Source organism: Eufriesea mexicana, unplaced genomic scaffold, assembly GCF_001483705.2.
Source record: "Eufriesea mexicana isolate 0111107269 unplaced genomic scaffold, ASM148370v2 scaffold5385, whole genome shotgun sequence".
NCBI lineage: Eukaryota > Metazoa > Arthropoda > Insecta > Hymenoptera > Apidae > Eufriesea > Eufriesea mexicana.
The window spans coordinates 11,548-33,058 of NW_016913312.1; the positions used below are offsets into that span (position 1 = coordinate 11,548).

At 27.8% G+C, this 21,511-nt stretch overlaps 6 protein-coding genes across 9 annotated transcripts; 2 read left to right on the forward strand and 4 right to left on the reverse strand.

The window, feature by feature from the left end:
- Positions 1–285: 285 nt before the first annotated feature.
- On the forward strand, positions 286–2,360 carry LOC108551987 (galactoside 2-alpha-L-fucosyltransferase 1). Its single transcript, XM_017906347.1, has 3 exons — positions 286–476; positions 1,134–1,755; positions 1,820–2,360. The coding sequence occupies exons 2-3, from the start codon at positions 1,292–1,294 to the stop codon at positions 2,358–2,360; spliced, it is 1,005 nt and encodes a 334-aa protein (XP_017761836.1). The 5' UTR covers positions 286–476; positions 1,134–1,291.
- Positions 2,361–4,242: 1,882 nt separating this feature from the next.
- Positions 4,243–6,053, reverse strand: Gas8 (Growth arrest specific protein 8). The gene is made up of 7 exons (XM_017906341.1): positions 5,848–6,053; positions 5,516–5,777; positions 5,185–5,445; positions 4,962–5,129; positions 4,810–4,896; positions 4,521–4,730; positions 4,243–4,458 (listed from the first exon to the last, which is right to left on the reverse strand). Exons 1-7 carry the CDS (start codon positions 6,003–6,005, stop codon positions 4,243–4,245), a joined length of 1,362 nt encoding a protein of 453 aa, XP_017761830.1. The 5' UTR covers positions 6,006–6,053.
- Positions 6,054–7,498: 1,445 nt separating this feature from the next.
- Positions 7,499–11,007, reverse strand: fbl (pantothenate kinase 3 fbl). 4 transcript variants are annotated; one of them, XM_017906345.1, is made up of 10 exons: positions 10,862–11,007; positions 9,829–9,991; positions 9,188–9,366; positions 8,916–9,089; positions 8,667–8,834; positions 8,494–8,570; positions 8,241–8,417; positions 8,010–8,145; positions 7,826–7,939; positions 7,499–7,740 (listed from the first exon to the last, which is right to left on the reverse strand). In XM_017906345.1, exons 2-10 carry the CDS (start codon positions 9,953–9,955, stop codon positions 7,687–7,689), a joined length of 1,206 nt encoding a protein of 401 aa, XP_017761834.1. In that variant the 5' UTR covers positions 9,956–9,991; positions 10,862–11,007; the 3' UTR covers positions 7,499–7,686. The 4 variants fall into 4 exon arrangements, with proteins under 4 accessions (XP_017761834.1, XP_017761832.1, XP_017761833.1 ...); XM_017906343.1 differs by having other exon boundaries at positions 9,814–9,991; XM_017906344.1 differs by lacking the exon at positions 10,862–11,007 and adding an exon at positions 10,533–10,794 and having other exon boundaries at positions 9,814–9,991.
- Positions 11,008–11,971: 964 nt separating this feature from the next.
- Positions 11,972–12,865, reverse strand: rtp (MORN repeat-containing protein retinophilin). The gene is made up of 4 exons (XM_017906358.1): positions 12,711–12,865; positions 12,434–12,617; positions 12,254–12,363; positions 11,972–12,161 (listed from the first exon to the last, which is right to left on the reverse strand). The coding sequence occupies exons 1-4, from the start codon at positions 12,718–12,720 to the stop codon at positions 12,013–12,015; spliced, it is 453 nt and encodes a 150-aa protein (XP_017761847.1). The 5' UTR covers positions 12,721–12,865; the 3' UTR covers positions 11,972–12,012.
- A 219-nt stretch (positions 12,866–13,084) lies between these two features.
- Mms19 (MMS19 nucleotide excision repair protein) lies at positions 13,085–16,776 on the reverse strand. Its single transcript, XM_017906351.1, has 9 exons — positions 16,653–16,776; positions 16,181–16,419; positions 15,777–16,109; positions 15,103–15,697; positions 14,748–15,029; positions 13,948–14,669; positions 13,613–13,870; positions 13,360–13,524; positions 13,085–13,285 (listed from the first exon to the last, which is right to left on the reverse strand). Exons 1-9 carry the CDS (start codon positions 16,747–16,749, stop codon positions 13,085–13,087), a joined length of 2,892 nt encoding a protein of 963 aa, XP_017761840.1. The 5' UTR covers positions 16,750–16,776.
- Positions 16,777–17,045: 269 nt separating this feature from the next.
- On the forward strand, positions 17,046–18,535 carry LOC108551992 (ubiquitin domain-containing protein 1). The gene is made up of 4 exons (XM_017906357.1): positions 17,046–17,223; positions 17,661–18,020; positions 18,116–18,234; positions 18,311–18,535. The coding sequence occupies exons 1-4, from the start codon at positions 17,142–17,144 to the stop codon at positions 18,470–18,472; spliced, it is 723 nt and encodes a 240-aa protein (XP_017761846.1). The 5' UTR covers positions 17,046–17,141; the 3' UTR covers positions 18,473–18,535.
- The last annotated feature ends 2,976 nt before the right edge of the window (positions 18,536–21,511 follow it).

Consider the following 21,511-nt stretch of genomic DNA (forward strand, 5'->3'; position numbering starts at 1 on the left):
ATTGAACCTTCTAAGCAGAGGTTACTTTACAATTGCTGGTATAGTAGTATTCTACTATACCCAGTCAGTTACTTTCATCCACATCCAGTGAAGTAAAAATCTATACATCATACTGTCCAGGGTGACGGTTACCCATGACGTCATCCGACGGGACAACATCCCTCGTTCCAAGGATGCAAGTTCTGTCTAAACGAAACGTTGACTGTTCTGCAACTTATTGGAACAGTTTTGTCGCGAATAGAAACCAGAACACCGGCGTAGTAAGAAAAATGCGTATACCGTGATTATTCGCGTCGAAAAAGTAACGTTTTAAACAATGTAAAGCATCTCGTGTAGATACGCAACAAGCGTCAATGCACGAGATACGCATCGATTTCGCCGGGAAAACATGAGTGGTAGAAACAAAAGAGTAGTGAATATAAAACTCATGTATGGTAGTGGATTTCATATGCAATGTCAATCATTTTTTGGAACAGGTGAGTGGATATTGAAATATTATCGTTTATATTTAATTCGATTCAAGTACCAAACGTAATACAATTATTTCTATCTTTCAATATTTATATCAAGTTTTTAATGATTTTTTTCTCACTTCAGTGTAAGTATTTTTCTTTACAATTTTATTTATATGCTATATGTAGCTATATGAATAGTAAATATTACTCTTGTATATATATCAAAGTTCGTGCAATATCTAAAACTCACCACCTGTTACTACCTTGTAGTATCATATATAACATGTAATATAATTTCATTAGATTCAAAATAAACAAATATCAATAAACAATTTTGATATACATGTATCGTGCTTTGTACAATAAAACCTTGCTAAATTAGCAGCTTTTAAATAAAATATGCTAGGCCATGTCCTTTTCCCTGTCTGACCAACATCGCTATATACTACTTAATAATGTTACCTATGACGAAATAAAATCGAACGAGATATTAACATTTTATTCTCGAAATATAACAATATTTTTATACATTAGAATAAAAAAAATGCATATCACTTATCAATGGATGTTTTTCCAATTAATTCTATTATCATCATTATTTACATGATTCATATCTTGTTATCATCCTTAATTAAGAAGCATGCACTGTCCAATAAAAGTAATATTATCATTATAAAGATGTACGACGAAAAGCAAAGGACATGGCACACCTGTAGATACGAAATGCTGGACTAGTGGAAGTTGAAGAGTAGAAAATAAATAAGCAGAAAGCAGTAGAAGATAGAAAAAGAATTGACCCATACGTAGTGACTACATCATACAAGAATATAAGGATAATGAGTCACGCTCAGCAGCATGTACTTGCAAGTGCAATAGTTCTTGCTGTGATAGTGGTCTTCGGCATCCATGTCTTCCTGTTTCCTATGTACACATCCAATCCACCAGCCCGTCACATCAAAATTTCAACATATGAACAAGCTCTTTGTCGTACCACCTTAAAAAATATCAGGATACCACCAGAGTGGAGGAATCCCTGCCCCAAATATGGAATAGTTTCTGCAGTTCAAGGTGGTAGGCTTGGAAATCAAATCTGGGAATACGTATCAGTATGGGCCACTGCAAGAAGGACTGGTTTGGAACCATTTATGCCACGATGTATACTGAAGACTCTTGAAGAATATTTTGAAAACCTTAGTATTCCACCGCTTAGTTACATTGGAAGATGTAATTTGGATGTAAGTCAGGTCGTTAATTCTCTTGGACAATGGAACAGTACAGAACAGAATATCATCATACCAAGGTAAACTAATTTACATTATTTATTACTGCTGAGGTTTTAATGTTTTTAACATCTTAATTGATAGACATGCAGCCTACTGGTCCCTTATTCTGGTGTGGTTGGATGATGTACGAAGAGAATTTACATTTAAACCAAATTTAAGAGCTTATGCAGAAAAGGTATTGAAAGAGGTAGCAGAAGAATTTAATTTGTCTGAACCAACATTTGTAAGCATACACATACGAAGAACAGATTATGTGGATTATCTATGGCAAAAACTAAAGATCCGACCTGCACCAGTCAGCTATTATTTTGCAGCAATGGATTACTTTATTGGCAAGTATCATAATGTAGTATTTGTAGTAACTAGCGATAATATAGTTTGGTGCAAATATAATTTGAATAGTAAAAAACATAGAATCAAATTCGTATCGGATATGGATGCAAGAGGTCCAGGCAAAGACCTCGCGGTTTTATCAGCATGTAATCACAGTATTATAGATTATGGTACATATGGTTCATTTGGCGCAATTTTAGCCGCTGGTGAAACCGTTGTATATAACGTAACAACATACTTTTCTACATTAATTGCCGAAGTTTTGCCAAACTGGAAGATAATGAGTTGAATAAGAATCAAAAAATATTTTATGGATCTCAAATTAAAAATAATGCATGTACAAATACTTTATTGAAGATACTTTTTATACGAAATTAAATGATCGTTTCGTTCGATTTTATAATGCAAAAATTATATTCTCTATAATTCCTTTAAAATTGAAACTACTAAAAAAATTTTTTATCAAGTTTTTTTTACTGAGCACAAGCGTTTGTTTTTCGCTTACAATTTTTACGAAGAGAGCGTTTATCTTAAATACGATATTCAAAATTTTTATTTCTTGATAGTTTGATATACAAAGCAGGTGACATATTGTTAGTTACCACAGAAATAAAAATTTATCTTTGAGAGATTTATTGCATATTCATATCTTTTCAACAATTTCTAAAAACTCAAATGAAAGTGTAGCGTTATATTTTACAAAATTTTTATCAAAGCAGTATAAGTGTAATGCTGATAAATTGTTTAGAAACAATATGCATAGTTTTTCACTTGATTGCAGCACTATTAAATGGAAATGTTAGAAACTTGTGCACCTGTAATAGTAGTATACTTTAAAGAATATATAAGAATCTAATATAGAAGGGAAATATAACGGAACAATGGACCACTAATGTCTAAAATTAAAACAGATGCTTATTTTTTTTACTATCTATGATTCACATCTGTGCGGCTCTGAGAAATTAAATAGATTCAATATTCTTTTGACATGATGAACCAATGAAATGAGACTAATCTAAAAATCTGCAAGAAAACTTCACAGTGGTCGGAATTAAATATAACGATTTTTAGATGTTCATACTATTATTTCTGAAATCATGATCTCTTAACGACTTATTTCGTGGTATAACATAACAATCGAAAATGAAACGTAGATAAATTGCATTATACATTCAAAATATCTTCCGAATACAGAGGAAGTTATGATTGAACTTGCAGATATAAAAAAAGGAAGTATTAACAAACCATAACTCTTATAATGTACAATGATTTCAACTGTGATTCTATTTCTTATTGTGCCAAATTCTTAATATACATACACGTATAAAAAATATATATGCATAGATACGTATATATAATTATATATGTGTGTACAAAGAATATACGCATTCGCCCGTACGCGTTTGCACATGTAATAATAAGAGTATATCAAATAAGAGTATACAAAATATTATATAATGTTTTCAAATGTGAAAATAAAAACAATAAGTTATTTCTTCATTAAATAATTAAATGTTTCCAAAACTGAAAAAATCAATAGAGTCAAATGAAAGGTATTTTACATAAGCCATATATATATAAGTGTTTGAACCTTATTAACCACGTGACCTGATATATTCGATTTATAATATTTTGTAAATTAGACTAGTAAATGTGTCTATGTCTATATATTAATATCTATATATAAAATCTACACACACACACACGACACACACGCGCGCACGTACACACACAACACACACACACACCACATATATATATATATATATATATATATAAACATTTTCAGTATACTTGTGCCTGTTAGTTGTTAAACAGTTATTACAACATATGATAAAAAGGGGCATCATAATTTACTATTGAAATATTTGAAATAAATGATAAAAGGATTGAATAAATAATGAAATAGATAAAATTGAACAAGCATACAACTATCAGGCATCACTATGATCTACTCTGTACATTCTGTGATAATTTTATGTAATTTTTAAGAAAATAAAACAGATGTGTTGAAACTTATTTGTTTCACAAAATAAAGAAATTTTGCATCAGAGATTATTTAAATTCTTTCTGCGTTAATCTTATTTTATTATTTTACATTTCACTAATTATTAGTGGAAGTGTACTGTATAATAAATAAAAAATAAAAAATATTGCTAAAATCTTATAGACTAATGATTCATGGTAACAAGACCAGCAGGCCCTAATCCCAACTTCGCAGTTATTGCCTTCACTTTCAGAGGCTGAAAACCAAGTTCGCTCTTTGGAATCCCGTATTCTTGTAATTTAGCTTCGTACGTTCGAAGTAGATCGTCATGCGCTTTACAAACTTTTGCCAACTCATATTGCAGATCTTGTATCGCGCTATTTTTTCTATTCAACATATTCTACAGGAAAAATTGACTTATATGTACATATATGAAAAGAAAAAGCAAAGAAATGTACGAACCTCTAATTTTTTATTAGCATTAATAACGGCCATTGGATCCAATTGAGCAGCAGCAAGCACTTCACTAATCTGTGCTTCACGCTGTTCCAATAAATCCGATAATTTCTCAAGTTTCTTTTCCAAAAGAACGTTCTTTAAGCCTGTTTTCTGTTGCAATTCTAGTATTGCTGCGACAAATCTTGAATGTAATTCATTTCTTTCAGACTGGCACTAAACAATAACATATCAACTGTTAATTAGAAAAAAATGAATATAATTCTTTTAGAAAAAAAAATATATCCTTTTTTACTTTTTCGAAACGTAATTCTAGTACTTCATTCTCCCATTTCAAGTTCTCAAAATCTTTATTGGTTATCGCTAATCTCTTCTTAGTATTCTGAAATTATTAAAGCATTAGAAAAAAAATAATAGACATATGGAAAAAAAATGGTAAATACCAACGATCAAACTTTGTTTATCTTTTTCATAATTTGCAAGTTGGCGAGTAAAATTCGCTAAGGATTCTTCATGCATTTTTATATCGGCAGAATATTTTTTATTTTCAGTTGTTAGTTCTCGAACTTGTTTCTTCATACGCTCTTCGTTATTTCTCATTTCATCCATTTGGTCCTACAAATCCAATGATATTAATAAATATATAACTTTTTACTTTTACCAATTATACCTTCATACTCTTTATCAAAGACAAATTGTTGAGAGTAATATCATTATAATACGTTTTCATTTCCGCAAATGCAATCTCGTGATTTTTTATCAAATTTGCAATTTGCGTATTTTTTCTTTCTTCTACTTCAGTTATTTCCATACGATGTTTTAAAGTAAGAGATTCATATTGGCTTGTTAATTTTTGTTCATATTTTTGTTCCATTTCTGCAGCTTCAGTTTCAAATTGTTTTATTAGTTTATCTGTATCCTCCATGTGTTGCTAAATAATAAATTTTCATTTACACAAAGTGTTCAATAACAATAAAAAGCATTTTTTATTTCTTTCATACCAATTTTAATGCTTTTATTTCATTTATATGGGCTAAATCCTGTTCTTTTTGCAATCGTTTCAATTCTCTTTTATCTTTAATTAATTCATTTTCTTGAAGAGTATGATCATCTTGTGCCATTTTAAGGGCAACCATATGTTCAGCTTTAGTTTCTGACAAATTTGTCTGATGCTCGTACATTAAATGTTTTACTTTCTGCTTATATAATTTGAGTTCTGCTTCATGTTTTTCTGATAACTCTTCTTTTTCACGTTCTTTATTTCTTTGAAAATCGCATACTTCAATTAAATGTCAGTAAAATATTAAATTTATAGTCAAGTGTATAGAAATACCTGACAGTTGCATGTGCTTCATCTAATTGATGTTTCGTAATTTCCCAAAAAGTCCTAATCTTATCTCTTTCAAGTTGGAAGAAGTTTCTTTCCTCCCGTTCACGCTCCATTTCCTCAAGAATCTTGTGAGCATAAATTTCTAATTGTTCTCTATTCATTTTTGTTGTATCTACTCCATCAACAGTGTTAGGTACTTTTGCTTTTTTAGGCCCCTACATAATTTGAATAGAGACAAAAAAAATAGTTTTGTATTTATATAATTACAATTGATTACATTTACAATTAGAAATTTACAAACTCACCATTTTTACAAAAAATTAAGATCAAAATAGAATATCACAAAAATTGTATGTATTATAATTTCGCTGTTTATAAATAAAAATTTACGAAAATATAAAATAGATTATAAAGAATACCAGTATCAATTATTATTTTAAAATATTTATATCTTTATTTTATAATTTCATTGTATAAAGATCACTACATGATTTCAACGTGATGTTATAGTGTTTTGTCAGACTAGTTGCTAAGTAACCAAAACTTTACAGTATCAGGGGAACATATAGAATACGCAGTACAATGTATAATATGATAAGAAGGAAAGAATACTATTTTATTCTCCAATAACGGTATTATTTATCCAATAAAAACATTAAATGCATGCAAGTCTATTTAACATAGACGGAACATTAGTTTACAATGACAGTTTAAAGCTTCTAATATCTCGCCAGTATGGAATTATTTATTAATATAAGGAGATTACATTTGTGTCTATTTCATAAAAATAAACTTATAAAAAAATTTGCTCTTTTTTTTATTTTTGTAAATTCATACAAATGTTAGTCATAACGTTAAACATATAAAATACGTTTAGAAAAAACATTTTCTCTTTATAGTGCTATAGTACAAATATCTTCGTGATATTTCTCATTCTATTGTTTTCATTATAAATTATTTTATAAAAGAAATGTTTTATAATAATACGTTACGTGTCTACATCTTGAAGCACCCTATGCATAACACGTTTCAATAACGATAAGTATACAAAATTCTATAATTCAATAACGATAAGTATACATTACCCAGTGTATTTTTTCAATAGCTAAAAAATGCATGTGAATAACCTATAAATGTGGCCACTGACCAATGTATTTTGTATTAATTTTAACCATCATAATTTAATTACAATAGATCACTAATGAGTCATTTTATACTTTTTAATGATCAAAGTAAAAACATATTATTGGTATAATCAATAGTAATAACAACTATTAAATACATTATGAATGCAAGTACTTTTTTGTTCCTTTTTTTTTTTTTTTCTTTAATAATTGTAAACAATTGGAAAATGTACACATAATAAATATCATACCTTGTATGTAAGAATCTGAGCATATATTTATACAAATATTTAGAAAGTAAAACATGAGGTAGACTCATTTTACCCATATAAAGAATAGTTTAGTAAGTTGTATGTGTTTGAGTTTTGGTCCATTGTATTTTTCTGTATAAACTCGTGCAAGGTTTGTGCCCACATTAGGTGTTTATGCAATAATTACGTAACACGTTCGAAAATAATTATACCGTGCTCATTCATTAAAATTATAATAAATATGGTCATATTTAAAGATAATACAATCCCGACCTTAGGTTTTTACCGTTATTAAAATTTGGTGTAATATTGTAATTGCATATACAACATATACAATACTTTCTGAAAAACTAAATATTACATAACAAAAATAAATAATTACGTTAAATAATTATATAACCATCTTCATGAAAAAGATTCATTTGAGTTAGTATATCAAATGGAATGCTCATTCATTTTTTGTATTTTTAATTTGTTTCGCCCTTAAATTGGAGAAGACATCCTACTGCACCAAAATAACCCTACAATTGAAAAAGAAGAAAAGACATAAATACATTTAAATTCTTTAAACTTATTTTTAAAAATGTATTTTAATATATATTCCACCTCATGCTCTAAAAATAAAGCTTTCATTGTTCCTTTAGACCAATAATCCATAGCATAGGCCAGAAGTTTCATTGATATAGGGTTCACTCTAAGAAAATTTCCTGCAAATACTACCTGAAATTACCAATTGTATTACTATTAAGAATTAAATACCATAAATACATTAATTGCGAATATTCCATACCCTTTCAATCTTTTCATTAACAGCACACATACGGGCGATAGAACCGATATTGTTTGTGATAGTAACAAGTGTCGCACGTGCAAGATCTTCTTTACTAACAGTATTCCGTCGATCTTTGGAATTCATCTGTCCAAAGCTACACATATAATTAAGACAAAGTGCACTGAATAAAAAATACATTATAAACATGCAAAAAAACAGAAACATTTATATAATTATTAAAAGTCCTACCTGCTTGCAACGAGATCTCCTGGAAGACCAAAAGGTCCATAATCTCCACCATAAATATCTTTAACTAATTTGTCCACTCTAGTATTATCACCCCCAGTTGCTAACTCTATTGCTTCTTCAAAAGTGTTGCATCCGGTTAATAAACAACATAATCCTAAAAATGTGCCACCACCTAGACTAGATATAAAAGGATATGTTACTATATATTCTTAATTCAACAATATGTATTTATATTGAAATAAAAAGAACATACCTGGTACCAGATATTCTTTTAAAATTTTCTGGCCCATAGACTCCTAATATGCTCACTCCTGACCCTATATTTACAAGCTGCAAAAGGTATTTATAAAACATCACTTAATTTATTGTATACAATACACTAATATTATGTAAACACAAATTAGTATTTTAAAAAATTAAACATACTACAAAAGGATAGGGTTCAGAGAAATCATAAGGAATCTTCTGACATTTACTATCATCCGTAGGATGAGACCAATAATAACATTCATGTGGATTCGTTGTTTCTATATAAAGCATACCACGTATTAAACTATCTAGTTCATCAAATTTTGCTAAATTCATATTTACTTCCTATAAGAAAAAAACAATTATTTAGATTTACATTGAAGATGTATTGAAATATATTATAATGTAGAGAAGAACATATCTTACTTGTTTAAAATTTTTTTCAAATTTGTATGCTCCTCCACCAGTAGCACAGACTGTTGTTACAAGATTTGCCATACCTTTAGACCTAGCTAATGCTAAAAAATTCCCCATTTCACTTGTAGGAAATCTAATAAAATGTAAAGTACCACGTCTACCTCTAATACAAATATTATCCATCTACAACACAACGTGTATTTGTAATAATATTAGGATTATAGCATTCAGAATAAAATATTCAAGATAAAGTATTCAGAAAACATACTCTTGAAACATACTTGTAAATGTGTGTCCCTATGACCTGTTTTCCCATATGCAGAATTCTTAGTTAAATATCGTCGAATATTTTTTAGAGTCTCAACTTCAGCATCTGCTTCATCTCTTGTAATATCTTTAGGTTCAAAATATACTAATTTACATAATGTACCACCTATATCCATACCAAACCATGGCATTGCTAAAAACAAAAAAAAATGTTATTATACCAAATAACATGAATCTGATAAATCATGAACATTAGGAATATTTAAATGATAAATATTCAAACAAAATGCAGCCTTTACAATAATATATTAATTTCTTATATATGAAGCATACAATATTTATACATACAATAAAAAACTATAAACTATAAATATATTACAGGCTTTTATAATATTTCTATTACAATGTACATGAATGCAACATATATAAACAATTACAAAAATCTAAGCATTCAAATATAAAAACATAATAATAAAAAATAGAATCATAATTATTACATAAGAGGGTCACAATAATTTTTAACTTAAAATATTTTCTTATAATAAATTAATTATAATTATTAAACTATCAGTAAAGTGATGCTCTTATATAAAAGTAGTAATAATAAAAAAATAAAAGTGGCTACTCTAAGCACACATACAATTGAATGACTCACAAGGTGATGAATGGTTTTTGAACTCTTTAATTGGAGTCTCAGTACCAGTATAACCATTGGATGACATAGCTTTTGCTGTGATGTGATTTTTATAAGTCTGAGGACTCATTGCTGATCTTTGAGTCATTTATAATTCTCCCTAATATAATATATAATTCCTTGACTGAAAATTTAAAAAAGTTATATTAACAATATAAAGAATATTAATCTTTTTATGTAAAATATATATTTTTTAAATTACTGAATATTTATTATAAATTATTAACGAATCATTGAACAATACAACAAACACAAACAACTAATATAGTATGTATTTATGTGTTTCATCCTCTTTAACAAGGCAAAGGTTACTCTCATTATGCATGTCATGGATCAAAAACATGAATATACTAGATTGAAAAATACATTTTATATTTATGATAAAAGATGTATTTTAACAACTGTTTTAAACGATTTCAATTTGGATTTGCATAATATTGTATGATATTATATTTTTATTATTAATAAAAATGAAATTATCCTTTTATAAATTAATTTTTATATATATTTTCAATCGATTAACAAAAAACTACATTAAATACGCTAGATAAAAACTTATTATCTTTAAATGATGAATTAACATATATGATATGATTGTTATTTAATCAATATTTTCATTTAATTTTAATTAATTTTAAATCATAGATAATAATTGTTAATATTACTTGCGAAATAACGTCATCAATACTTTATACGATCTTAAATGACGAATTATAGGAGCGGCGGTATATATATGTTCACGAAATTATTGTGATAACGCGTGTGCCAAGTCTTTATTAAATTTCAGACAAAAATGAAAAAAGCAGAACGATGCTAACATCTAATAGATATTGACTATTGGCTAATCAAAACACGAGAGGGAACAAAATACAAGCACCATCTCCATGTTAACCAACGATAGGAATGAAGCAATAGAAAACTGTTATAACTGTATCGTGTACGGTATAATGGCAATAAGCAAAAGCAACAAACATAAAGGACAATTTATTCTTACCTGGAGATGTCATTTCAATGTACAATTAGATTCTTCCTATGGAAATGTTAGGAAGTCGTGTAACGATTATAAAATTTTATAAAAAAAATGATCATCTATCTTACTATTGAGTAATAGTTTTGTTTTAATGATAAACTAACTTTATTATATAAATACTGATTCATAGCTTGTTATAGTTTTAAGTTATTAAGTTTCATGTTATTTACATTATTAAATATTTTGTTAAATCTATGAAAATTCGTAGAACTTGTATCACAATCACTGCTTATCTAGGTTTAGCAACATCGTATGATTACAGCTGGTTAATATTATCTCGAAAACATGTTTTATAAATGTCTGCTTATTCCGTACTCCTTCCTTTAACCCTTATTTGCCTTTCAAATTCCCGGAACAACGCAGAATGATAGCCATGAAATTGTAAAAAAGTTAGTTTATGTTAATTTTTCTTATCCTCACGTGTGACATCAGATTACTGACGTCATAAATCCATGTTACCAAAATCTGTATCAAAAGTATTGTACAAATCATGAAATAATGTGATGAGCATTATTGCAAATTAAGCAAGAATTTCAATGGAGAATTAAAATTTGTTACCGTGTAACAAGCATAACGAATCAGAAAACTTATATTACAAAATTCTAAATAATATAAGTTATGTTTTCTTACATTTTGTATAAGCCTATACTTCCCCCACCCTGTCAACGCGCGCGCGCGCGTACATACATATGCAAAACATTCATTCCTTGTACACTATTTATAATAAAAGGATTATGTATTTTATTGATTGAAAATGTAAATATATTCAGAGGAATTTTTATTTTGCACAATTAAGGGCAGAATAATTCATTAACAGATTTAGTAATCCTTACAATATTCAATAAATAACGAAATGTAAAATGTTAAATTGAAATTGTATATAGAAAACTGTATTTTAAGTTTATATAAGTTATAAGTCAGCTAATAACCTTTATCAGAAATTTTAATATATTATATATTAATATAAATTATATATTATATATTAATATATTAATATAAATTATATATTAATAATATCTAATACTGTTTTTGGAATTAATAATTAAATGACAGTATAACATCTTAGGTCTCTTTATTAAGATTTAATGTAACTGACTTTTATTTCCATCTAATTTTTAATTACATTGGGCACGAGCCATCATTGAAATCTTCTGTGCCTTCTGTACTATGTCTGGACAATATCTACGACGTACAAGTTTACAATCTTGAAAGAAACCTTCATTTCTAGGAAAACCATGTGATCCATCTGCATAAGTAACTAATCCTGGATATTAACATGGTATAATATATTATACTATTATACTATAATATAACTAACAATTATAATACAGTATTGATATTTAAGAGCTTACATACCTAGTCCCCACACACGACCACCACGAAATTCTCCTTCAAATTTCATTCCATCCGATCTCCAAAATACACCATGACCATGAAACCAGCCTTGCATAAATTCACCTTCATATCTAATATATAAAAATGGTAAAAGCTTAATAATTATAACAAATAAAATACCTATAATTTCATGATATTTACTTTGCTCCATCTGGAAACACTATAACTCCCAAACCCGAACACAATCCATTTTGAAAACCACCATCATAACGTGTTCCATCAGGAAGAAGTAAAGAGCCAGCACCATGTTTCAACCCCTTTGCATTCCAATCTCCAATATATTTCGTACCATCTTCATATTTATATGCACCATTTTTTACTATACCTACAGATAAATTTTGATATGATACACATTTTTCACATAATTTTTAGATTCTTGAAACTGAAAAAAAATAAATTATTGTAAGCTAAGTCTTACCATCACCCATGCTTCTGGTGTACTAAATGCATTAAAGAGTAACTTTCAGGTTTCAATCCCATTACAGAAATCAATTCTTTATTCAATTATGTACATTATGTACAATATATGGGACAAATACAATATGATGAATCAGTTTCTTTACTCTTACAAGGAAAAAGTAGTACAGTAAGAGAAATTGCTTTTTCTCATTTGCTTTTAACATATATGTAAATGATTATATAAAATTAAACTTATGTATGTAACTTTAAGAATATACAAACCAACACTACAACTAAATTTATATAAACTTATATTAAATAAAAATAAATGTATTTATTTCTGAATTATAAAATGTTTTACTGTAATAAATTTAATGACTTAAAATAAACAGATCATTGTTCTGTTATTGTTCCTGGCGCGCCAACTAAGAACCATCGTGTTCTTGCTTTTACTGCGGCTTTTCGGACTAAACGTTTTCGATCGTCAATTGGTATTAATAGTTTTTCTAATACATCTTGCTTATACGTGTTAATTAAAATTGTTGGATAATTGCAGTAATTCGTTAAACACTCTAAAGCTGCTATTCTGACTTTCTGCGATATTTAAATATATAATGAATATAAAATAATATACATTTGAAGTATCAAGTAATTCTGTAAAATATTACCATTGTTTTGTACATAAATAATTTTAGTAGCCTTGGAATAAAACATTGAATTTTATCAGAAAAGATATTATGTTTACTCTCCAATAAGAGATTCAACATTGTCAATGTTACAAATATCAGTTGTTCATTGTCAAGAGACAAAGATTCTATCAAAAGTGGGACCAACTGAAAGAGAATATTTTACTGAATATTTTGCTAAAAAAAGTTATTATTGATATGAACAGTATTAGTTATATTTATATGTAAGTAGTACCTTAGTTAAATACATAAATAAAAGTTCCTCAGGTACATCTTCCAATAGCTGTATTAATGCGCTTAGATAGTTTTGCCTTGATGTATTTTCGAATTCCGAATCTTTCTTAATTAAGTGTTCAAACACTCTTTGTTTATAAAAAATTTTGACATTACAAAAATTTGTTTCTACCAAAGTATCCTCATGTCTATTTGTCAAAATTTTATACTCTTGTGCTACATATTGACCTATTCGGTCATGTTTCAAAATGTTAGTAAGCTGTGAATATAATATTAAAAAACATGAAATATTAAATATACAATATTAAGTAAAACATACTGAATATATTTACATACTTCATCCAAAAATATTTCAACATTACAGGAACCTTTTGTAATTATAGCTTTTGTTAGCCATACTTGTAAAGAAGCTGTTGCTCGCACTATTTCAATATTAATATCTGAATTCAAGTTATTATTTATCTTTTCTTTAAAATATAATAAAATATGCTGGAAGTGTTCGCTATTATCATTAATTTTGTTTAATATTACAGCAATAAATTTACATGTTATGAGCCTTATATTTGAGTGATTACTATTAAGGGCTAAATTATGAAGGTTTTGTAATAAATTTAGATTCATTGCTAAATCGATATTTTGACGCAAGGGAATGAAAATATTCATTACTAAAACTGCATCAGATTCCGAAATTTGTTGACTTAAACTTGTAGCATATTTATTGACAACATTCTGTTGTTCTTCGAGCGTAAGATTCCGTACAATTAATCGACAAATATCTAAAACTAAATCTAATCTTTGATCCATAGGACTGATGTTAAAGGTGGTCAATTTTTCAATAATATTACATTCATGGTATAAATAATGTTGAACATTATAATCAATATTTTTTGTAGTAACCAGCCTATGAAGACATTTTAAAGCTGTAAAGCTTATATCAGGATTCATAACATTCGTTTGTGATACAATTTGTGGAAGAACTTCAATACCTAATTCATATGTTTTAGCAACAGCTGTTAGTACTTCTAGTTTATGGATTTGTATTTTTATTTTCTCCTCACCTGAAACAGTTAAAATAAAAAATTTATATTTTAAGATCAACATTTCAAATATTATGAATATTAAATTTAATATTTTACCATTATCTAACTGAAATTTTTCCTTGATCAAAGCTGATATTTCGCGTGGATACAACATAGCAAAATTTAAAAGAGACGAATAACAAAGTGTTTTTGTATCATTATAATTTATTTCACTTAGACTACAAATTTTGTCATAAAGTTGAGCACGATGTATTTCGTTTAAATGCGCTTTCTGCACTGTTAAGCCAAACAATATCTTTGTTTGTAATTCGGTATTCTGTATTGATAGTTCATTTAAATATAAGTTTGGTATATCTGTCCATGCTAATTCTGGAACATCTAAAAAGAATTTTATATCTCACTCGAAATACTTTTCAATACATATCTCAAAGAATATAAGATACATATTTACCCTTGACAGTAAATTTGTGGTCAGCAGCAATTTTAATAAAACTATTTAATGTTTCAATTAAAATTACTTTATCAGTTATTGAAGTCTTAGTTGAATATTGGCCAAGACATAATGGTACGATTACTTTTAATACTTGAGCGCATGATCCTTCATTGATCATTGCCACAGATTCTAGTAATTTTACAGATGGCCTAAACAAACTAAGCTGCACATCATACAAAGATGACTTTATATCTGTGATTATATTGTCAATGAAATCTTCACAAAGTTTAACATCACTTGTTATAGTTTCAATTATAGATATAACAGCTTTTAAACTTGCATTTTTTAATTCTATATCTCCACCTGGCATAATTTCTTTTTTTACAACAGACCATAGCTCAATCAAATGTTGTTTAAGGCCTTTTACACCAAATGTCTGTGCACCTTTGCATAATAAACTCAAAGAGTCCAACTTGGCAACTTTAAGATTGGAAAATAATTTATCAATTATAAGTGGAATACAGAATTCTGCAAATTCTGGTATAGCACAAAGACAAGGTGCTAATTTTTCTGCCAAATCATCACGTGTTATTTCTATTCCCTCTGTTCCAGACTGAAAAATGTCAAGTCAAATTATAATTCATATTCATAAATGATGAACAATTAAAATCTTGATTGGTTGATCTAATTACAGGATTGAAGTCAACTGGAAAGTAACATGCAATGACTTCAAACATTTCTTCAGTTAAATGGCCCAATGAAAATTCTGTCATAAAATAAGGAAGTATGCTAAATAATAGCATAAGATTTCTAGGATCCCTTTCTCCATCTATAGCACTAATAACTCCATAAATAAAATCTGGGCCCATAGATTTTAAATCTTCTATTCTATTTTTCAATAATGTTATAAATATTAGATATATATTCCGGCGATCAGGCAATAATTGAGATTGGCATTGAACATTCTCAAAAAGAACCCTAAATAAACGTTCAGGTGAATCCTTAGGAAAATGTTTCATTTGAACCTGAAACAATGATATTACTTTATTTAATTGTTATATTTAAATATAGATGTAGTATTAAATATAAAACTTACAATCGATAAAATTCCTTTCAATACTGCAGGTATAATATTATGATGTTCTTTTAATCTATCACAATAAAATGATGTCATAAAATCCAATTCATTTTCATTTAAGAAATCTTTGGGTAAATGAAATAATATAGTAGAAAGGGCACAAATGCCCTTCTCCCGTAATTTAACATCTTTTTCAGTCAAAAAAGTTCCAAGTTCTTCCACAACCGCATAAAGTTTTGCATACCCAGATTGTATTTCTAAGTTAGAAAAAATAATTATTTTTAAGAGGTATAAAACTTACACAAATATTTAAATTTCTAATTCAACAATTTTGTAATATATAACAATTTTGATCATATATGTGCTAGCGTAGGTGATATTTCAGCAAAATAAAAACAAATTTTTACTGTGTGTATTAAGTTTTTGCTTCAAATATCAAGGCCAATTATCAACATGTATAGGAAGAACAATTATGGTAATTAATACACACCTAAGGCAATCTCTTGACATGTTGCATTCAGTATTTCATTTTCATTAAAAGCAGTAAGAAATCTTTCTTTAAAAACGGTACTTGTAAGTGAAGCCATCGCAAACCATACCTTCCTACTATGTTACTTAACCTTATATATTAATAACCTTATATATTAATAAAATATAATTCTATTGAAAGTAACGGTAATTAATTTTTCCACTTGAAACTATTAAATATAATCGAAATAAAATGTTTATTAACAACTATTATTCCGCGCGTTACGTATTAATAAAATATTAAATGTGCTGAAAAATTGTTTGCAAAACTTGTTTAATTTAGGTTTTAAACACATTTATATGTGTTAACATTTTAGGTTAGGTTACTAAAGATTCGATTATAGCGCCTCTAATGGTACCGATTTGTAATTTAGTGGATAAGATGGACGAAAATGGCATGTGAGGTGTTGTTAAATTTCAGTGAAATGTTTGGTTACACCAGCCACCTAGGATGGGAGGCTGCATAGGTATAACAAGGGCAAGAGACGCCTCCGTTGATAATACTACAGGAAATTCTACGCGAATAAATTCAGGTAAAAATTGATACGGAATTATTTGCGTAGAAATTGCAATCAACAACAGCTAACCTTGAAGACAGTTCAGGTTTTTCCCTTACCTTCGTACCTAACGTTTATTGCGTGTTATGTCGCGATATATGCATATTATTTGTTACATGATATATTGTGCAATTATATATATTCATTATAATATTTTGTGATATCAGACAAATTTATCAAAAATTTCATTATTTTTAATATTTTTACGTTATTGCTACAAGTATTAAAATTTCAACATTGCTTGTCACCTTATTAAAACTTGGAATCATTATGTGCCTTATATGTGTTAATACAAATTATTGTCTTTATTTAGCATAATTATCTCTAGTTTTATCAAATTTATACGATTTTTTAATGAAATTCCTCAATTTTATAAAAAATTAATGTTATGAAAAAATGCTTTGTTTACACAGGAAATTCAAGGAAGAACCATCCATTATGCCATGAGGCAATTAGGTGGAAGTCAGATGTACCTTTGACAGAAGGACAGCTAAGAAGTAAAAGAGATGAATTTTGGGATACTGCACCTGCATTTGATGGACGTAAAGAGATATGGGATGCATTAAGAGCTGGAGCAACAGCAGCAGAAGCCCAGGATTATCAATTAGCACAGGCTATATTAGATGGAGCTAATATTTCTGTGCCAAATGGCTTTCTTACAGAATGTTATGATGAATTGGGAACCAGATATCAAGTCCCTATTTATTGTTTATCATATCCAATTAATATTGTAAAAGAAGATAGTGGAAGAGACTCCCCTGCTGACTGTTCAGGTAATGTAATTAATTTTGATAAAAAAGTTCTCAAGGGATTTAATAATAGTCTTTAAAGGAAGATCAACTTTTGTAATTGTTCTAATTATTTATAGAACCTATTGATAGTGGAGTTGAACAGACATTGAAGTTAAGATTATCAACAACATTAGGAGAAGTTAAATTGCCTGTTTACAGTAAAGACACCATTGCTACTGCAAAAAAGAAATTACAGGTATGTATGAAATTATTTGTATTAAGCTTATTTTTTTCTATTTTACATTAATTTATGATTTAATTTACATGGATAGAGTCAGGAAGGTCTAGAACCTTCTCGTCAAAGGTGGTTTTTTGGTGGAAAGCTATTAGGTGATAAAATGCATATAGAAGAAGCAAAGATACAACCAGGTTATGTAATACAAGTAATTGTAAATCCAGAAAAATTGGATGACAGTCCTGTGAAAACAAGTTGAACTAATGTTACACAAGATATAAGTCATCATATTGAATCATCTTTTTCTGATTTTTGAAACACATTCTTACCTGCATTCAAAGTAAGAATACTTTCTTATATATATGTAATTTTTTTTTTTCTTTTTTTTTTTTATAAATTTCATATTGTGTCATTATTAAGAGCAGAGCAGAGCAGCAATTCTTGAAGTGACTTTTTACAATAAAATGCACTTACAACGTAACTCTCATAATATATAATTGTTATAAGGATTAAATAATATTGTGTTTAAATTGTGGGTTGTGATTATTTAATTTTTATTAATTTATACACTAGCTCAAAAGAAAATGCTAACTATATGCAAAAATAAACTGTTAAAGGATTCTAATTAAAATTGGTTTAAAATTATACATTTATACAAAAAGATATGAAGATAATTGGTATTGAGATAACATTTACCTCATAGCAATTGTTACTACCAACGAAGGTGCTGGTGCTGTAACACTTGGGAAACTAAGTATACATGTAGAAAATTATTCTATGCTGCTTATTAAACCATGTTGCATAATTATATGATATAAGAATTAAATCATATACTTGAAAAAAAGAGTATAATAACAATAACAACAATAACAATAATAATAAGAAAATTACGTAAATATTGATGAATATAAAAATACAATGGACAATAGTGAAGAAAGGGACAAATTACATGCTGTTTGTTGTAATGCATTTTTTCTTATTTTTTACAAATTCCATTTTCTGAGCTTTATAAATTTAGAATTAATAGCTATAATTTTGTAAGGGAAAATTAACGGAGAAAATTATTAACAGCTTTTTTTGCATAATACATAGAATACACTTCTATGACACTTTCCTTTTGATTATATTCATTAAATTTTTGTAAATGTATTGTGAATGTTTATAAGACATAAGTTTGGATTATTTCATAAAAGTACATGTTTGGCCTATTAGTGGCCTAAAATCTACGATTCCTTCCTATAAGTACTAATAAGATATTATATATAAGGTCTACAGAGCTGAATAATGCACCGAGAAAAATGTAAGACTAATAATTAAATTACATGTGGTGCAGAATGTATAATTTTTATACAATTTTATCAGCACAATCACTTTCACATCTGTGTTATTTGTGCTTATGATAAAACAATCAACACAGTAAAATCAGTACTGCTAGTTCAATTTTAATAGCACTTAATTCTTACTTCTGCGCCACATGTTGCACAGAAAATAAATGATCTAAAGTATAATTATACAAAATGACATATTATGCGTGTGAATTTATTGACTGTACTAACACAGCAGTGATGAAGTTTGTTTTTCATATGCATTGATCATAAAATTATAATATATAGTATTGCGTGTGCGTGTATGTATAATACGTAATATATAAAATATGTATGTATACAGATACATATGTTGGTTCCGCTATTCTCAATTTGAGTGTCAAAGCAAACATATTTAATCTTATAAGTAACTTATTTATAAATTGGGTAATTGCATACAAGTTATAATGACAAAAATGACTGGAAGTAATCATTAAACATATGAACATAAGTGTATAAAACCCTGTTCATATAAAGGAAATGAAATTTTGTTTTAATTATTATGCATTTCTTTGATATATTATAAAACTTAGTGCAAATAAAGAAAGCACTTGTTTTAAATCTGTAAATTTAAGAATTCCACAAAAACCGTTCTTTTTATTTACATGTTAATTAATTGTGTTCAAAAACTAGCACTTCTTTATGTAAAGAAACAAATTTTCTTGTACAATAATCTGTAATGATGCATTAGCAATATGCAATGAAGGAATATTCTTGTTTCATCCAACACGTAATTTTCTTTGTTAAAGCAGTAACATTGTCTAAAGTATTATTTTAGATGAGCTTTAGCCTAGGCATACATGATCGATAGTTGATGACCGATTATAGCGTCAATGGGTTAGCCTGTATGGTCGATTAAGGGTTCAAAATCTTATCCTAAACAATTGAGATAGTCAGAAAATGAAACATGTTCCATTTGTTTTGATAGTTGTGTGCAATTTGGTTTGAGTTTGTAACTAGAGAAATGGGAATGGTAATATCGCATTTATAGAGAGACATTTGTTACCAGGAACTAAGACATAAGATTCTTCTTAATGAAACAATAAATTCTATCAGACTGATATTAGTTTTGCAATGTAGGATTTGAATTATTTGCAATATATTGCAAGAGACTGCATTTTAAGTTCATTTTGATTGATATTCAAGTAATACAGGAAGATTATTTTGTGTATAGTATCAGTTAAACTATATTTTTCACACATATTCATATGAAGATTTTAATATAAATGTTGCGTTTTTTTAAGTGATATAATTTGTATTTGTATGAATGATAATATACATTTTCCTTTAATACTCATGTCCGTGTAATATTGAACAAAAATGTGACACGGCGCAATCGTCATATAATAAAATGAAAATATGACAACTGTAAATAAAAAGCGTTACAATAACGAAAGTGCAATTCAGAACGCCTATTAAATATTGCTACTGCTTAATATTAATATTGCTATGTTGGACCAATATAAAGCGTTTTAAATGAAAAATACAAAAATCAAAGAATGACTGATTGGAGAAGAGGTAGAACAACTGCCAATAAAAATAAAGCTGAATCCACTGTATTGCTAATCAGAAGTTGTAAAACATTGAAAAAAATTTTGGAATGTTAAGAAAAAATATTATTGTAATTAGATAGCAATTATTGATTAAGCAGGGTTTACACATTTTTTAAACTAATTGAACAAATATTAATTACCAAAGGTGATTTTTCAAATTAAGTACCATTGCTAACATCATTTAATATTTGATACATGCGAAACAAAAAAGAAGAGGTGATGTTAGTGAGCAATTTTTTTTTTTTATTTACTCTTTAAAAATATCATCCAGTCAGGTCCATAAAATCTGATCCAAACAAAAAAATGTTACAGATACTTCTTTAATATTATCCTACAATAGGTATTTATTTTTTTTTTTTTTTTTTTTTTTTTTTTTTTTAA